At 41.7% G+C, this 18991-nt stretch overlaps 1 protein-coding gene and 1 pseudogene across 3 annotated transcripts in view; one reads left to right on the forward strand and one right to left on the reverse strand.

Moving 5' to 3' along the window:
* Positions 1 to 18991, reverse strand: part of Tuft1 (tuftelin 1) — a 62861-nt gene that overhangs the window by 33808 nt on the left and 10062 nt on the right. For 2 of the 3 annotated variants that reach the window (XM_017796933.2, XM_017796932.2), the window contains exons 2-3: positions 4548 to 4622; positions 4074 to 4175 (exon numbers count right to left, since the gene is read on the reverse strand). In XM_017796933.2, the coding sequence (XP_017652422.1) occupies positions 4074 to 4175; positions 4548 to 4622 (177 nt within the window). The remainder of the gene's footprint in view (positions 1 to 4073; positions 4176 to 4547; positions 4623 to 18991) is intronic. The other variant, XM_008828214.3, reaches the window with a different exon arrangement.
* On the forward strand, positions 13177 to 13274 carry LOC115069468 (annotated as a pseudogene).

Consider the following 18991-nt stretch of genomic DNA (forward strand, 5'->3'; position numbering starts at 1 on the left):
TGGATCTGTGATTTCAAGTCCAGCCTGGTCTACATAGTGAGTTCCAGGCCAGCTGAGGCTACAGGGAGACCCTGCTTCAAAAAAGACCAATAATAATAATAATAATAATAATAATAATAATAATAATAAGGCTGGAGAGATGGCTCAGCGGTTAAGAGCACTGACTGGTCTCGCAGAGCACCCAGGTTTGATTCGCAGCACCCTCATGGTGGCTACGAACCGTCCTTAAGTCCAGTTCCAGGGGAATCTGAAGCCCTCTTCTGACCTCTGTGGCACTCCACGACACGGGTGCACTCACATACATGCAGGCAATACACTCATACACATAAAATAAAAATAATAAAATATTTTTTAAATATATTAAAAATTAAATACATAAATGAGTCTTTTAAAAAGTACACGTGCATGTCTGGGAGGATGTACAAAATGATGTTAGCTGTAGCTACCTGTTCATTGGGGTAGCTTTGCCTCCTTTAAGATGCATGCAGTTACTTTGAGTAAGAAAATAAAGCAATTAAAGGCCTCTGGTTTGAAAAGAAAGAAGTATAAACCAGGCATGGTGGCACATACTTTAATCCCAGCACTCAGGAGGCAGAGGCAAGGGCATCTCTGTGAGTTCAAGGCCAGCCTGGATTACCTAGTGAGCTCCAAGAGAGCTGGGGCTACAGAGAGACCCTGTCTCAAAAAGACAAAAAAAAAAAAAAGAAAGAAAGAAAGAAAGAAAGAAAGAAAGAAAGAAAGAAAGAGAAAGAAAGAAGGAAGTAAAGCAGATGACAGCATCCTGTATCGAGAACATTCTAACTCAGCAAGCTGAAGAATACTGCATCAATTTACCACACTAGCAAACAGCAATCCAAAAATGAAATTAAGAAAATTCCATTAACAGGGGCTAGAGAGGAGGCTCAATGGCTAAGTGCTTGCTCTAAAGTCCTAAGGACCAGATCCCACGTAACAGGCTAGGCATCTCTGCAAGCACCTACAGCCCCAACTCTGAGGAGGGCAGAGACAGAAAAATCACTGGGGCTTGCTAACTTGCAGTATAGCTGAAGAAATGTAAGCCCCAGGTTCAGAGATATACCTTGCCTCAAAGGAAAAGGCAGAGGCTGATAATGGACAACCAATGACCTCTTCTGTCCTTTGAGCTGTGCACAGAAGTGTGAACCTAAATGTAAACACACACACACACACTTTTAAATAAGATAAAGAAAATTCCATTTATAGCTGAGTATGGTAGATCACATTTGTAATCTTAGCACTTGGGAAGATTGAGGCAGGTGGATTGCCTTAAGTTCAAGGCCAGTCAGGCTACAGAGTGAGGTCCTGTCTCAAAATAAAAATAAAAATAAATTTCATTTACAACAAAAAGAAAAAAGTGCTTTAGTACTCTTAAAATGGGAATCCTTCCCAAATGACTGACAGGCTCAACATGATTCCTACTGAAACTCCAGCTGGCTTCTTGGCAGAAACTGATAAATTGTGTCTAAAGTCCATAAGGCAATGCAAGGGACCTTGAATATCAACAACAAATCTTGAAAAAGAACCATTTCACAATTCACTACAAAGCTATGGTAATCAAGACAGAGTGGGACTGCCATATAGACTGACAGGTATGTCAGTGGAATAAAACTGAAAGTCCTTATTTCTGGACTTAGTGACACACACAACTCATTGTTGACAAGAACGTCAAGATAATTCAATGGGGGCAGAAAATTTTCAACAAATAGTTCTGGAACTAGATAGCTATACATGAAAAGGTGCAGTCAGACCTCTTTCCAGCGTACTTACCTACATACAGGCACTACACGCATACACATAAAATAAAAATAACAAATAAAAATTTTAAAAAACTTCAGTTATTCAAAGAATATTATCAAGAAAGGAAAAAAGACAAATTGCAGAATGGGGGAAAATACTTACTGGAATAGATGAGGAATCCACATAAGTCAACAATTAAGACATATGGATTTTCAAAATGAGTGAAGGATTTTAGTATTTCTCCACCAAAGATATATAAGTGAACAGCAAACACATAAAAAGATATTCAACAGTATTATTCATCATGGAAATACAACTAAGGGCCAGAAAGATGGCTCAGCAGGTAAGGGTGCTTGCCAACAAGCCTGATGACCTAAGTCTGATCCCTGGAACCCATAGAAAGGTTGAAGGAGAGAACTAATCCCTCAGGTTGTCCTCTGACCCACCCCATGTGCACTGTGGCATACATTGTGCACACACAGATAGATAGGCAGATAGATGATATATAGATAAGATAGCTAGATGATGATAGATGATAGATAGATAGATAGATAGATAGATAGATAGATAGATAGATAGATAGATGATGGATAGATGATAGATAGATGATAGATAGATGATGGATAGATGATAGATGATAGATAGATAGATAGATATGATGGATAGATGATAGATAGATGATAGATAGATGATGGATAGATGATAGATGACAGATAGATAGATAGATAGATAGATAGATAGATAGATAGATAGATGATAGATAAAAATAAAAACTGAAATACAAACTAAAACTATACGATATCACTTCACACCTACTAGAATGGTTATAATCTTAAGGTAACAACAAGTGCTGCCCCACATAAAGAGAAGGTGGGACCCTCATGAACTACTGTTCAAAATGTAAAATTAGCCATGCAGGTGGCACACACCTTTAATCCCAGCACTGAGGAGGCAGAGGTAAGAAGATCTCTGTGAGATCAAGGCCAGCTTGGTCTACATAGGAAGGTCCAGGCCAGCTGAGGCTACAGGGAGATCTGTCTCAGACCAATAAACAAACAAACAAACAAACAAGCAAAGTAAAATGAGGCAGCTGGATTTTTTTTTTAAAAAGTCTGGCTGCTACGCAAAAGAAGTTAATATAGGCTTATTATATGACCTAGACTCAGTAATTTCACTCCCAGAGAACTGAAAGCAGGTTCACAAAAACATACCAACTTTAGTTATAATAATCAGAAAATGGTAACAGCACAAAGTTTATCAAGTGATAAATAGGTAAATACAATGTGGTATAGCCATCCAATGGGATATTAATCAACTATCCAAAAGGATGATTACTGATACATGCTACAACATAGATGAAAAGTATATGTGTGTATGGAAAGATACAATGAATCCCATTAATATCTACGCTTATTATGAATTAAATAATTAAAAAATTTAAAAAGGAAACAATCTAGACATAAAAGGTCATAGATTGTATGATTCTAAGTATATGAAATATCTGGAATAAGCAAGTCCAGATATCAGAAAGTAGATGAATTGTTGCCAGAGCTGAAGAAATAACTGGACATGTTATGGAACTGAAGCCAGACCCAGTGGCACAATCCTGGTACTTGGGAGGCTAAGGTAGAGGCCAGTCTGGGCTACATAGACTCCATCTTAAAAAAACAGAAACAGTTTTAGAATTAATAGTGGTGATTGATTGTCACACAACTCTACAACTACACTAAACACCAATGAATTGAATATTTTAACTGAGTTCACTGGATCATATGTGAATTATATCTACCTATCTGTATATGAATAATATAAAGGGTTTTTAATTTTTTAATTTTCTTTTTTATTTTATTTGTTATTTTAATTTTATGTGTATGAGTATATTGTCTGCATGTATGTAAGAGCACCTGTGTCATGTAATGCCTGTGGAGGTCAGAAGAGGGCGTCGGATCTGCTGGAGCTGGAGTTACAAACAATTGGTAGCCACCATGTGGGTGCTAGGAACTGAACCCAGGTCCTCTGCAAGAGCAGCCAGCATTGAGCCATCTCTCCAGCCCCCAACTGTTTTAATTCTACAGACACTTAGAAAAGTCATCCCATCCATCCCCTTGCCAGGGGCCAAGAACACTAAGGTCACTAAAGGCAGAGTCTGGCACAAAGCCTGCTGGAGTTAAGCTCTTTCCAGATGAGTAGGAACTAGCATCTCAAGTCTGGATCCTTCTGGTCAAACCACAAGCTCTCTTTGGCAATATTCAGCGGGACCTCTCCTGTGCCTGCAGGGGGAAAAGTCGGACAAAGAAGGGAAAGTGAACTAAGCTCACCTTAATGATCTCTTCATGCCCGTCGTTGGACTCCACCAGTTCTGAAGCCAGAGAATGACCAGAGGAGCTGTCGGACACCATGTCATAGGTCTTCCTGCCCGCCTGCCAGAGAGACAACAAGTGGCTCAAAAACCACATGGAAGCAAGGACCTCCTGTCCTCATCCCACACAGAAGACTGCATGAGGCATTAGTCCAGTTTTCCCACAAAAGCTCATTCGGATCTCTGACAAGCCACACAGCAGCAAGGACACGAGGTAGGAACGTTAGTAGAAAACTCAGGTTAGTTTTCTTTGGGGGGGGGGTCCTCCCGTTCCCCAAAGCAGCACATAACACTGAGCTGACTGGTGTGTCTGAAAGGAGATGCTCCCAAGCTTGCAGCATCAGAGGTGGCTCTAGGCAACACTGGGGTGAGGGGTCAGCAGCAAGGAAGAACTGGCTGAGAGGAGGCCTCGTCCCACCAGGCACCTCGATACCTTCTGGGCTATGTGTTCAAGTTCATCTCCTGTCAGTTCACTCTGGAGAGTCAGCCTGAGAATGTCCACGCTGCCCTAATAATGATAATGACAGCAACAATGACCCCTTACCTTTACAGCCTACAAAGAACCACAAGCCAAGGCTGCTCTGGTAGGTCTTATCACCAATTCAAAGACAATGAAAACGACTCCCCACAGAGGTGCTGTTAGCTTGCTCAAGATCAGGTGGCTCCTGGGTGTTGGCATAAGGCTGGGACTCTCCTTCCCCCAAAGAGTGTACAAGTTAGCTCTGGACGGTTTATCTTCAAGCTTAAGCAAGAATTATTGTGTTTGTTTATTTTTGTTTGCTTGTTTTTTGAGATTGGGTCTCATTATGTAGCCCTAACTGGCCTGGAACTAGCTATGTAAACTAGACTAGCCTGGAACTCACAGAGATCCCCCTGCTTCTGTCTGCAGGATACTGGGATTAATGGTATGCACCACCAAGCCTGACTGGTTGTCTGTTTTGAGGCAGAGTCTCAAGTTGCTCAGACTAGCCTTGAACTCATGAACTGCTGATCTTCCTGCCTCCACTTCCCAAGTGCTGGGATTACAAGGAACTGCACCTAGATCTTCAAACTAGAAGAAATAAAAGAAAGCACCAAATCCCAAGCTAGGAATGGAGGCATATAACTGCAATTTCAACATTCAACAGGCTGAGGCAGGAAAACTGTCAGTTGCAGGCCAACCTGGTAACACAATAAGACCCTGTCCAAGAAACAAAACAAATAAGCAAGTTTGCAAACAAAAATCCTGAATCTAAACTGAATTTCTATCAGTCATGTAGAAATTACCCAAATTAAAGAGGGCAAGATAATAGGTATGTATTTTTTGTTGTTCCTTTTGAGACAGGGTCTCCCTGTAGCCCAGCTGGCCTAGAACTTGTTATGTAGACCAGGCTGGCCTTGAACTCACAGAGATCTGCCTGCCTCTGCCTTCCAAGTGCTGGGATTAAAGGTATGCGCCACCACACCCAGCAATAAGTATGTATTTTGAGATCAGCCTAGTTTCAAAAGATGAAGCAGATTTCTTTCTTAAGAGTAAATAAAACACTTTGTAGGAATAACTGAAAACCTCAGAGGGGAAAAGGAATGAGAGAAAAATAGGAAATCTGGAGTCAACAAGGGACCTAGCCACACTGGACCTCTGGTTCCCATGAGGAAAATTAAGGGTTTGGACTGAGTATTTCTTAGGCTCCCTTCAACTTCCATGCTGTGATGGCATCAGGATGGAGAACATACCTCTCCCAGGCAATGGAGGGAGGGTAGAAAGTCCTTTTTCCCTTTTTCTCTTACAATGCTAGAAACTGAACCCAGACTACTTGTCCATGTTAGGCAAGCACTCTATCACTGAACTACACCCCCAGTCTCAAGAGAAGATGAGTGCCCTGGGGACAAAAGTGAACTTGAAGCTAGGCTAGAACCTGTAATTCCAGCACTCTGGAGGTTGAAGTAGAAGTATTACTGTGAGTTTGATGTCAGCCTGTGCTACAGAGTACCAGTTACCAAGGCAGCCAGAACTACACAGTAAAACTCTCAGCAAAACAAAACAAAGGGCACATGCCTGTAATTTCATCTGGCAGCTAGAACAGTAGTATTCCTAACTCGTAGTCCAGCCATTCTAGCTGAACTGGTAAGCTCCAGGTTCAATGAGAGACTTTCTCAAAAAACAAGGTGAAAAGCAACTGAGGAAGACATTTGATGTCAACCTCCACATGTATATGCATACACATGCATATGCATCTGCACACACACTTACATGCATACACGTGACAACAACAAAAGCTGAGATGTGGCTCAGTGATAAGAGTGCTTACTTAACACGCACAAGGCCGTGGGTTTGATCCCCAGCACCACCACCAACAAAAACCTGTTGTGGATAGGGATGTAGCTCAGCTGGCAGAGTGCTTACCCAGCATGCATGAGAACCTGGATTTATGTCTTAGCACACACCTGTAATCCCAGCACTCAGGACGTAGAGGCAAGGAAGATCAGAAGTTCAAGATCACCCTTGAGTTCAAGTTTGAGGCCAGCTTGGGTGGGCCACATCAGATCATCCTCAAAAGTATTGGGGGGTGGGGGAGACACCAACCTTGAGGTCATCTTGTCATCTCTTACCTCAATGCCCAGCAACATGTCATCTTAACCCTAACAAACTTAAAGGAATCCTGCTAACTTCTCAAATGTCTAGAGAAAACAACCTTGCAACTTGGTGGGAGCACAAATCAATCTGGTCAGATACTTAATTTTCAGTGTCATCAGATGCTTAACTCTTAGTGTTCCTATCTGTGGATTCTAAATACTACCTACTCTATAAATGAAGGGTTTTAAAAAGTTACTGAAAATGTATGGAGGTTGTCACTCAAAACATTAGCCTCTGCTGGGCATTGTGGCCACACCTTTAATCCTAGAACTTGGGAGGCAGAGGCAGGCGGATCTCTATGAGATTGCGTCCAGTCTGGACTACGAAAGTGAGTTCCAGGCCAGCTGTGGCTACAGCTTGACCTGTCTCAAAAAGACAAAAAAATAAAAACAAAAAACACAACAACAACAACAAAACATTAACCTCTTCCCACTTTTTAGAGTGAATCAAAACTTCCCCAACCCTGGCAAAGTAGATTTACTTCTTTTTTGAGACAGTGCCTTGCTATGTAGCCCAGGCTGGCGTTGGAATCATGACCCTTTTATTTATGACCTTAAACTTCTGATCTTCCTGCCTCTACCTTTTATTTTATTATTTTTATTGTAATAATATGCCATTTGGGTGCTTAGCCTCCTGAGAGAGCCAGATACCAGGCCAAAATGAAAGGACTTTTCTTGGGGGGCATTGCTGGGAACTGAGTCCAGAGCCTTCCACATGCTAAGTGTATATTTGTCCACTAGCTCCTGTACCCCTCTAGTTTGACAAAGACACTTAATTCCTACGAAGCAGATTCATTAAGGCTCTCCATAGCCTGGGCCTACTCACCTCACTACTTCCTGTCCCTCATGGTTCTCCCTATCCAATGTGTCCCAGGCTTTCCAACTTCGTGTCTTTGTTCCTATTGTCTTCTCCGTTGTAAGTAAACTTCCTTACCATATTCTCCTGAGCCATCTCAAGTCTCACTGAGGTTCCCATCCAAAGGCCCCATCTTCCATGGCACCACCCTACCTACTGTGGGAAGCACATCCTCCCGTCTCTGACATCCTATGACGTCTGCGTCTCAGCACAGTTGAGTATGTTGCAAATGCACAGAGAATGCACCAAGAGAACATTACAAAACAACAACACCCAGAGGAAATTACTTCAAAACAGCGGGAGTTGGGCTAGGTGTGGTGGCATATGCCTATAATCTCATCACTCAGGAGACAGAGGTAAGGTTTGCCTCAAGTTCAAGGCCAGCCTGGTCTACAAAGTGAGTTTCAAATCAATCAAGGCTACATAGTAAGGGGGCTGGAAAACTGGCTCAATGATTAATCACACTGGCTGCTCTTGTAGAGAACTCAAGTTTGGTTCCTGGTACCTACAAGGTGGCTAACATACATCCATATCCAGTTCCAAGGGATCTAATGCCCTATACGGATCTGAGGACATTGCACACACCAGTATACTTATGTATATATGGGTAAAATACATACACATAAAGTAAAAATCAATCAATTTTTAAAAACATTTTATTTATTATTATTTCATTTTTTAAATTATTTTATTATTTTTATTATTTATTATTATTATTATGCCATGTGAGTGCTGGGAATCGAACCTGGGTCCTCTAGAATAATAGCAAGTGTTATTAACTACTCAGGCATCTCTCCAGTCCCAAACTTGTTTGTTTGTTTGGTCTTTTTGAGACAAGGTCTCCCTGTAGCCCCAGCTGTCCTGGGACTCACTATGTAGACCAGGCTGGACCTTGAATTTACAGAGATCCGCCAGCCTCTGCCTCCCGAGTGTTGGGAGGCTACATAGTGAGACTCTGTCTCAAAAAAACAACCCACAAAATAGTCAGGTGGTTGCCAATTTGCTTTCCCTGGGACAGAGGCATACACTTTTGATTAAAACACCATCTCTCTGGGACTGGAGAGATGGCTCAGTGGTTACGAGCACCGACTTTTCTTGCAGAGGACCTGGGTTCAATTCCCAGCTCCCACATGGCAGCTATGAACCGTTCTTAACTCCAGTTCCGGGGGAATCTGAAGCCCTCTTCTGACCTCCACAACATTGCACAACACAGGTGCACTCACATACATGCAGGCAATATACTCATACACAAAATAAAAATAATAAAATATTGAAAAAAAAGAAAAAACACCATCTCCCATACCTGGAAGCAGCTAGGGCCTGGCTCCAGGTGTTAGTTGTCCATGAAAATCATCAAGTCTTGTTTGTTTAATGAAACCGAGCATTCCCAAGAGAAAAAGCAAAGAAAACTAATCTTGGTGGGGACCCTGAGTGATCAATCCATCCATTAATGTTATCAGAATCCAGCAGGAGCAGAGAAAGGGGTGAAGTGAAACAGGATTTTAAAAAAACACAATGGCTGAAAATCTCTTCCTAAACTTGGCCAAAGAGGTTAACCTACAGATCCAAGAAGCCATGCAGACCCCAAACAAAAATCTGAAATCTGTATCATGAGCATCACAATTAACCTGATAACTAAAGACAGATTTTAAAAATCTTCAATGGAGCCAGAGAAGAATGACACTTTACCTATAGGGGCAAACAGTATGAATAGCAGCAGACATTCACAGAGATGTTTTCCAAGGGTTGAAAGAAGGAACTGTCAATTCAGGATCCCAAACCCAGGAAAACTATCCCTCAGTAATGAGAGATTCATAAAGACAACCTCAGACAAGCTGGGCTTGGTGGCTCCCGTCTTTAATCAGGAGGTAGAAGCAGATGGATCTCTCAAAGTTCAAGGGTTACACAGTAAAATCCTGCCTGAAAAAAAAAAAAAAAGGAAATCTCCAGTACTCCAGGAGGAAAGGGTTAGAAGAAAGAAGTTATCTAAGCAGACAGGAAATAATAAAAAAAGAAATCTAGGTGTGGTAGTACTGCCTTTACTCTGAAGTAGTTTTATAGGTATGGAAAGTAAATATTTAAATTAATATTATAAATGGTAGAGGGCAAGGGGCTATAGGGAAGAAAAGGCTTCTTTTCACTCAGACTAGTAAAACAGCACCACCAGGAGACGATGGTAAGTTACACACAGAGATGTCCAGAACAGCCTCAAAGGCTGTATGAAGAGGTAACTGCACTGTATGTAAATGAAATTGTATTTAAAAAAATGAAATCCTAGAACTGGAAAGATGGCTTGGGGTCAAAGGACCCAATTTCAGTTTCCAGAACCCACATTAGGTGGCTCACAACCCCCTGTAACTCCAGCTCCAAGGGGACTAGTTTCTGGTCTCTGGGGGCACCTGCACTCATGTGTGTGTGTGCGCGCACACACACACACAGACACACACACACACACACACACACACACACATAAAAATATTTTTAATCCTAAAAAATGTTCCTATAACCCACAAAAAAAGCAGGAAGGAGAAAAAGAAATTAATACAGAGAAAAAAAATAAAAAAGAAAATAGAAGCCTTATCATGCCAATAATTATTACATGTAAGTGGACTAAAAACACCAATTAAAAAAACAGATTAGCAGGGCCAATGAGATACTTCAGCTGGTAAAGGCTCTTGCCACTAAGCATGGCAACCAGAGTTCAATCTGTGAGACCTACATGGTGGAAGGAGAGAGATGATTCCTCAAGTTGTCTTCTGACCTCCATGTACACCCTCCCCCATAAATAAATAAATGTATTAAAGATGTTTTAATTAGCAGAGCATATTTCTTAAAAATTATTTGTGTGTACATGTGTTGTATATGTGTGTGCAGGTGGGCCTAGAGGACAGAAGTCAATGTCAGATGTCTTTCTGTCTGCCTAATTTTTTGAGACAGTCTCGCTGACTGAACAGAGCTCACCAATTTGGCTAGACTGGGTGGCCAATTTTTTTTTTTTTTTGAGATAGCTCCTGCTAGCGTGGAACTCGCTATGTAGACCAGGCTGGCCTTGAACTCACAGAGATCCGCCTGCCTCTCTCTCCCAAGTGCTGGAACTAAAGGTGTACACCACCATACCTGGCCATAAGTTTTTTTTTTTGGTCTTTTTGAGACAGGGTCTCTCTGTAGCCCCAGCTGGCCTGGAACTCACTATGTAGACTAGGCTGGCCTCCATCCCACAGGGATCCGCCTGCCTCTGCCTCCTGAGTGCTGGGAGTAAAGGTGTGCACCACCATGCCCAGCACAAGATTTTTTTTTTTAAATGGACCATTATCACCACAAAAAAATGATACCTTGTGAGGTGATGCATATACTAATTATCTAGATCTCATCATTCCACAATATATACACCTTTCAAACCATATGTCACACACAGTAAATACATACATTTTATCTGTACTTTTTTTTTTTCTTTGTTCTTTTTGAGACAGTGTCTCCCTGTACCCCAGCTGTCCTGGAATTCACTATGTAGACGAGGCTGACCTTGAACTCACAGAGATCTGCCTGCCTCTGCCTCATGAGTGCTGGGATTAAAGGCGTGCGCCCCCATGCCCGGCTATCTGTCCTTTTTTAAAAAAAAATTTGTTTATCGGCTGGAGATGTGGCTCACTTAGCAGAGCATTTGACTAGCATGGATGAAGCCCTAGGTTCCATCTTCAACATGACATAAAACCTGGCATAGTTGGTACATGACTGGAATCTCAGCACTTGAGAGGTAGAGGTGGGAAGATCAGAAGTTCAAAGTCTTCCTTGGCTATATAATGGGTTTGAGACCAACTTGGGATACATGAGACCCTGTCTCAAAAACAGAAAAGGAAAAGAGAAAAAGAAAATATTTTTTAGTCAGTCATGGTGGCTCATGCCTGTAGTCTCAGCATGCAGGAGGCGGAAATATGGGATTGCAAGTTCAAGATCAATTGGAAACACTTGTGTCAATAAAAAAGAAAAAAGGAAAGAGAAATTTAAGACAAAGAAGAAAAAAACTAAACCCAAAGCAGAGGAGAAAGGAAATAGGAGCAGAATTAATATTAACACAGAAAAACTGCAGAAAAAAATCAATGAAGTATACATCTTGAAAGAGATCAATAAAGGGCTAGAGAGATGGCTCAGTGGTTAAGAGCACTGGCTGCTCTTGCAGAAGACATGGGTTCAGTTCCCAGCACCCACATGGTGGCCAACAACCACCCATGATGCCAATTCCAGGAGACTGGATGCCCCCTTCTGACCTCTGCAGGCATTACACAACATGGGTGAATGCACTTATATACATACAGGCAATACACTCATACAGATAAAATAAAAATAATAATTTAAAAAATATTTATTATTTTTATTTTATGTGTACGAGTGTATTGCCTGCATGTATGTGAGTGCACCCATGTCATGCAATGCTGCAGAGGTCAGAAGAGGGCTTTGGATTTCCCTGGAACTGGAGTTAAGGATGGTTCATAGCTGCCATTGTGGGTGCTGGGAATCGAACCCAGGTCTTCTGCAAGAGTAATCAGTGCTCTTAACTGCTGAGCCATCTCTCCAGCCACAAATAAAATATTTTTAAAAAGAAAAATATCAATAAAACAAATAAACCTCAAGAAGACTGGTCAGAAGAAAATAAAAGAGAGGCAGACAAATTACCAATATTAGGAATGAAGCCAGGGTGGTGGTATGTGACTGAGAAGGCTAAGGCAGGAGGATCACAAATTCTAGGCCAGCCTGGGCTACACAGTAAGACCCTGTCTCAAAGCCCTCCCATAACAAAATTAAACAGAATATTACTAAAATCCCTATAGATATCAAAATGATAAAGTAATACTATGAACACTCTATGAACAAAAATTTGATAATTTAGCTTAAATGAACCGAGGGGGGGGAAACACCTACTAACACAACTCATCCAATCCAAAATAAGTAATCTGAGGACAATGGCTGTTAAGGAAACTAACTTTCTAATCTGAACTCTAAAAACAGAAAGCTCCATGACCACTAAAGAAGCTTACTGAATGTTACCAATTCTGTATAACCTCAGTGAGAAAACAGAAGAGTGCATTCATTCCCAAGCACATTCTACGAAGTTAGCTTAACCTGGTACTGAGACCTGACAAAGGGAAATAGATGGGGGGAAGGAAGGGAACTACATAACAATGTTTTTCATAAATACAGAGATTCTATTCCCTAATATTTTGTAACAGGCTGGGAAAAACATCAACAGGCATTTTATTACTTAAGACATAGAGATGACAAATAAGCTCATATATATATTCAACATCAGTAATATTAAGCATATGAAAATTAAAATCACAGTGAGATATCACTACACATTATCAAAATGGCTAAAATAGGGCTCCATTGGACTGCACATATACTAAAATTGGAACAGGGCCAGTGAGATGGCTTAGTGGGTAAAGGTGCTTGCTTTAGCCTACAGCCTGAGTTAGCCCCCTAGGCCCATACAGTGGAGGCAGAAAACCCACCCTGGCAAGCTGTTCTCTGTACACCACATATGCACTATGGCATCCTTGTGCATAGACACACACATACAACATACACACAAAATAAAATAAATTTTTTTTATTAATAAAATTGGAACAGTATAGAGAGGATTAGTAAGGCCCCTGTGCAAGGATCACTTTTTTTAAAGTGGCTAAAAATCTGGTGTGGTGGCGCATGCCTTTAGTCCCAGCACTGGGAAGGCAGAGGCAGATGGATCTCTGTGAGATCAAGGGCAGCCTGGTCTACATAGTGAGTTCCAGGGTAACTGGAGCTATAGAGACCCTGTCTCGAAAAACAAACAAAAAATAAAGAGCAAAAAACCAAACACAAAACCAAAACCAAAAACCCAAAAAGCGGCTTAAAAAAAAAAAAAAAAAAACCCAGAACAGTAACAACAACAAAAAACCCACCAAAGAAAATGAGTCACCCATGCAATACTGGTGGAAATTTAAAATAAATAAGTAAATCGTTTTGAAAAAATAATTTGTTTCTCGGGGCCTGGAGAGATGGCTCAGTGGTTAAGAGCACTGACTGTTCTTGCAGAGGACCTGAGTACCAGCATCCACATGGCAGCTAACAACTGTCTGTAACTCCAGTTCCAGAGGATCCAACCTCTGGGCACTGAACGACATGGGTGCACTTATATACATGGCAGGCAATTGAAAAAAAATTTATGTATTATTTTTATTTTATGTGTATGAGTGTATTGCCTGCATGTATGTGAGTGTACCCGTGTCGTGCAATGCCACGGAGGTCAGAAGAGGGCTTCGGATTCCCCTGGAACTGGAGTTAAGGACGGTTCGTAGCTGCCATGTGGGCACTGAAACTCGAACCCAGGTCCTCTGCAAGAGCAGTCAGTGCTCTTAACCACTGAGCCATCTCTCCAACCTCTAAATAAAAATATTTTAAAAATTAGTTTGTTTCTTTGAAAACTAAACACGTAGCCACTCTCCTGTCTGCACATGTCTGTAATTCCAGCACTCAGGAAACTGAGTCAGGAAAATCTCAAGTTCAAAACCAACTTCAGCTACACGGTAAGACTCCATCTTAAAAAAAAATAACCTGCCGGGCGTGGTGGCGCACACCTTTGATCCCAGCACTCAGGAGGCAGAGGCAGGCAGATCTCTGTGAGTTCCAGGCCAGCTTGGTCTACATAGCAACTTCCAGTTCCAGGCCAGCTGGAGCTATAGGGAGACTGTCTCAAAAAGACCCCCCCAAAACAAAAAAATATATATGGGCTAGAGTTATAGCTCAGTGATAAAGAGCTTGTTCAACATGCATAAGGCTTTGGGTTCAATCTTTGGTACCACTCCCACCCCCAAAAAATGGTTCTCTTCAAGAGGTTAACTGTTAAACAAACTTGTAAGTCCATTATTTTAGAACATTAGTCATCAATTTAAATAAAGACAAATCACCCTTTCTGCTGGGTGCCGTCAAAATGGACAAGTTCATGAAATCTAGGAAAGTGGTGTTGCTACTCTGGACACAAAGCCGCCATTGTGAAGAACAAGGATGATGGTCCTCAGACTGCCCCTAGAGTCACTCTGGTGGCTAGAACTGACAGCTACCACGAGTAAGAAGAAACTCACCAAGATGTCAAAGATCAAGACTTAGTGAACATTTATAACCACAATTACCTCATGACCACAAGGTACTATGTGGACATCCCTTGTACAAAACTGTCATCAACAAGCATGTCTTTATTTTAATTTTTATTTTATGTGTATGAGTGTATTGCTTGCATACATGTAATTGCTCTCGTAACCACTGAGCCATCTCATCTCTCCAGGCCCTCTTTCTTCCTTCTTTCCTTTTTAGATTTATTTTATTTTTATTTTATGTGTATGAGTGTTTTGCCTGCATGTAAGTACACTTGTGTCATGCAATACCTGGAGAGGTCAGAAGAGGGTGTTGGGTCCCCTGGAACTAGAGTTAGATGCCATGTAGGTGCTGGGAATCGAACCCAGGTTCTCTGCAAGAGCAATCAGTGCTGTTAATTAATGAGCATCTCTCCAGCCCTTTTTTTTTGAGACGGGGTCTCCTCGTGGCCCCACCTGTCCTGGAACTCACTATGTAGACCAGGCTGGCCTCGAACTCACAAAGATCCACCTGCCCCTGCCTCCCAAGTGCTGGGATTAAAGGCGTGCGCCATCACGCCCAGCCCTGTTTTTTTCTTTTTTAAGACAAAGTCTCACTTGGTGGTCCAAGTTGTCTTTGAACTTGTGATCCTCCTGTCTCAACCAAATTACTTTTAAATGGACACCAATACTGTACTTCTTAGATTAACTGAATTTATTCAAACTAACCCTTATGTAAGTTTATTTTCTTTTTCATATATATTACATATATATTGCATAGATATTACATATATGTGATATATGTGATATACATATATGTGAGATATATAACTTTAGAAAATATCTTTTGGGCCAGCAAGATGGCTCAGTGGGGAAAGGTATAAGGAGAGAATCAAGTACACAAATGTGCCATCTAACCTCCACAAACACACTGTGGTACTTGTGTGCATGCATACACATCTCACACAAATAAAATAAATTTTAAAAAATCTTTTATTTTAATAGAATACTTTGAATCCCAGCACTTGGGAGGAAGAGGCAGGCAGATCTCTGAGAGAATGAGGCCAGTTTGGTCTACATAGTGAGTTCCAAGCCCACTGGGGCTATAGGGAGACCCTTTCTAGAAAAAAAAAAAAAAAAAAAGAGTATAACAGTACCTAGATCACCTTTCCCTCCCCTTTGCTGAAAAAGAATATCATTTGGAACAATTACAACTCTCACCTTGCCTTGACTTATTGTAGAATTCCCACTCAGCCTTTAAGGCTCAACTTGAGGGTTGAGGATGTAGCTCGAGGATGTAGCTCAGTTGGTAGAGTGCTTACTTAAAATGCATGAGACCCTGGGTTCGACTCCTAGTACAAAATGAACCAGATGTGGTAGTACATGCCTATAATTCCAGCACTTGTGAGGTTGAGACAGGAGGATAAGAAATTCAAGGTCACAGGCATGGTGGCCCATGCCTGTAGTCCCAGCACTTGGGAGGCAGAGGCAAGCAGATCTCTGCAAGTTCAAGGCCAGCTTGGTCTACATAGTGAGTTCAAGGCTAGCTGGGGCTACAGGGAGACCCTGTATCAAAAAGACCCAAAAAAAACCCAAAAAGTAGTTCAAGGTCATCCTCAACTTCACAGTAAGTTCAAGGCCAGCCTGGGCTATATGAGACCCTGTCCTAAAAATAAAATAAAGCCAGGTGTGGTGGTGCACGTCATTAATCCCAGAATTTGGGAAGGAGAGGCAGGCAGTGAGAGTGAGGCCACCCTGCTCTACATAGCAAGTTCCAGACCAGTTGGGGATATAGAGAAACCCTCTCTCAAAAACATCAAAAAAAAAAAGAAGAAGAAGAAGAAAAAAAGAAAATAACATCTTGAAAGAAGCAGCAGAAAGAATGTAAGAGTATAAGGGCCAGAGGATGGGAAGGAGTGCTGTGAACTGATCTTTGAGATATAACACAACCTTTGCACTTGTGAACTCACTACAGCTATGGTTATCTGCACAAAATCAAATCAAGATCAGTTGAACTCTACCAGGCAGCACTACTGGACTCAGTGGGTTACAAAAACAAACAAAGAAAAAAATCAAAAAGAAAACAAGGACATGATATTGGGAGGGAGAACATGTTGTGGGGGGTGGAAGGGGGAGGTTTGAAGGTGGATATGCTCAAGACATGTTGTATACATGCATGAAATTTTCAAAGAATTTTTAAAAAATTCAGGAATGAAATAAGTAGATGAAAGGCTCAGCTTAGTACCCCTCTCTGCAGACCCCCACACAGGTACAGAGCCTGCTGCCTGTACCTGTTGCCCCTCCATGTCCCTCACTGCAAGCACTCCACTCTTTATAGCCCCTCAACATCATGAGAACCTTGAAGATGTGACTGGCTGGAATGGCTGCTCTGAAGATACATGGTACGTGAATTCAGGTTGATCCCTTTAGGGATTTTCCTGATTTCCTTTCTTTTGAAAAACACAGACTCTTCAGTTTAGAGAAAACAGTCTGGAACAGTAGAAAAAGAAGAGAATAGTGGGGGAGTGTCAAGAAAGAAAAAAAAAGAGCAACAGACAAGAAAGGCAACTCTAAGAAGAAATACAAATGACTCTTGGATACATGAAAGATGCTAAGCAGGATGGGGCACACCTGCAGTCCAGAGAAGCAGAGATAAAGGGGATCTGATTTCAAGGCCAGCCCAGCCACATAGAGAGACTGTCTCAAAAAGAAAGCCATGTGGTGAATCCCACTTGTAATCTCAGCCCTCAGGAGGCCAAGGCAGAAGAAATGTTAAAACTTCAAGGCCAGACTGGGCTACATAGTGAATTCCAAGCAAGCTTGGGCTCTCGAAATTTAAAAAAAAAAATCAGACATTAATTCATAAAATATGACTTTTCATTTATTTAAGTATATGTATACATAGTAATTGCCAACTCCTACACACAGCAATTACTATGTGTGGAACCCTACTGGGCCCTGTTCCAGGGACTTCACATGTGTGAACTCATCTAATCCTGACAATATTAATATAGTAGGTATCAACATCCCAATTTAATAGCTTAAAAAAACTGAGCTATAGAAGTTAAATATTTTGTTTTGCAACTAATCAGAGGTAGAACCAGGATTCAAACCCAAGTCCTGTGGCTCCAGGCTGGCCTCCTAACCAAGATGCCGCATGGTGTTTCTTCTAGATAAACACAAGAAAAGCACTGAATCCATACACACAAAAGGCAGAGGAGGCAGGGTATGGGAGCACAAGCTTGTAGTTCTAGCACAGAGGTCAGGCAAAAGGATCCGATGTTCAGGTCATCCCCAGCTAGACAGCAAGCTTGAGACTAGTCTGGACTATTTGAGACCCCGGGAAAGAAGGAAGAAAGGACCAGAGGAAGAAGACTGAAAATCAGGGATGAGGAGTATGAAAGGCCTTTTGCTTCATATACTTCCATGGCTTTGGGCTTGGGTTTGGAGTACTCTGTGTGTGTGTGTGTGTGTGTGTGTGTGTGTGTGTGTGTACACATATATGTGTCCAGGTCCCTCATTGGTCTAGACTCACAGATTAGGCTAACTGGCTAGTCAGTGAACCTAGTGACCCTCCTATCTCCAACTCCCCACTCCTGGATTCCAGTGATTCCAATGCCCTGTCATCACCATACCTGGTTGGGGTTTTGGGGTTTTTTTTTTTTTTTTTTTTTTTTTTTTTTTTTTTATCTCTCTGTAGCCCCAGCTGACCTGGAACTTGCTATGTAGACCAGGCTGCCCTGGACTCACACAGATCTTCCTCCCAAGGGCCGGGATTAAAGCCATGTGCCACCATGCCCAGCTATACCTGATTTTTTTCACGGGTTCTGTGGATCGAACTCAGGTCCTCATGCTTGCACAGCAAACACTTTACCAAGTCATCTCCCCAGCCCCTTCCATGGTATTTGAAATTTTACAATAAAAATGTTGCATAACACTCCTATAATAAAATATTATAATGGAGGGCTGGAGAGATGGCCCAGCAGTTAAGAGAACTGCATGTTCTTGCAGAAGACACGGGTTAGAATCCCAGCACCCACATGGTGGCTAACTGTCCATAACTCCAGTTCCAGGGGATGTGACACCCTCTTCTGTCCTCTGAGAGCACAGCATGACATGGGTTCACTTATATACAAGCAGATATAACACTCATACACATAAAAAAATTAATAAATAAAAATGCAAAATATAGCTGGACATGGTGGCTCACACCTTTAATCCCAGCACTCAGGAGGCAGAGGCAGGTAGATCTCTGTGAGTTCAAGGCCAACCTGGTCTGCATAGTGAGTTCCAGGCCACAGGCCA

The sequence above is a fragment of the Nannospalax galili genome, unplaced genomic scaffold, assembly GCF_000622305.1.
Source record: "Nannospalax galili isolate Female #2095 unplaced genomic scaffold, S.galili_v1.0 scaffold752, whole genome shotgun sequence".
In the NCBI taxonomy this organism is placed as follows: domain Eukaryota; kingdom Metazoa; phylum Chordata; class Mammalia; order Rodentia; family Spalacidae; genus Nannospalax; species Nannospalax galili.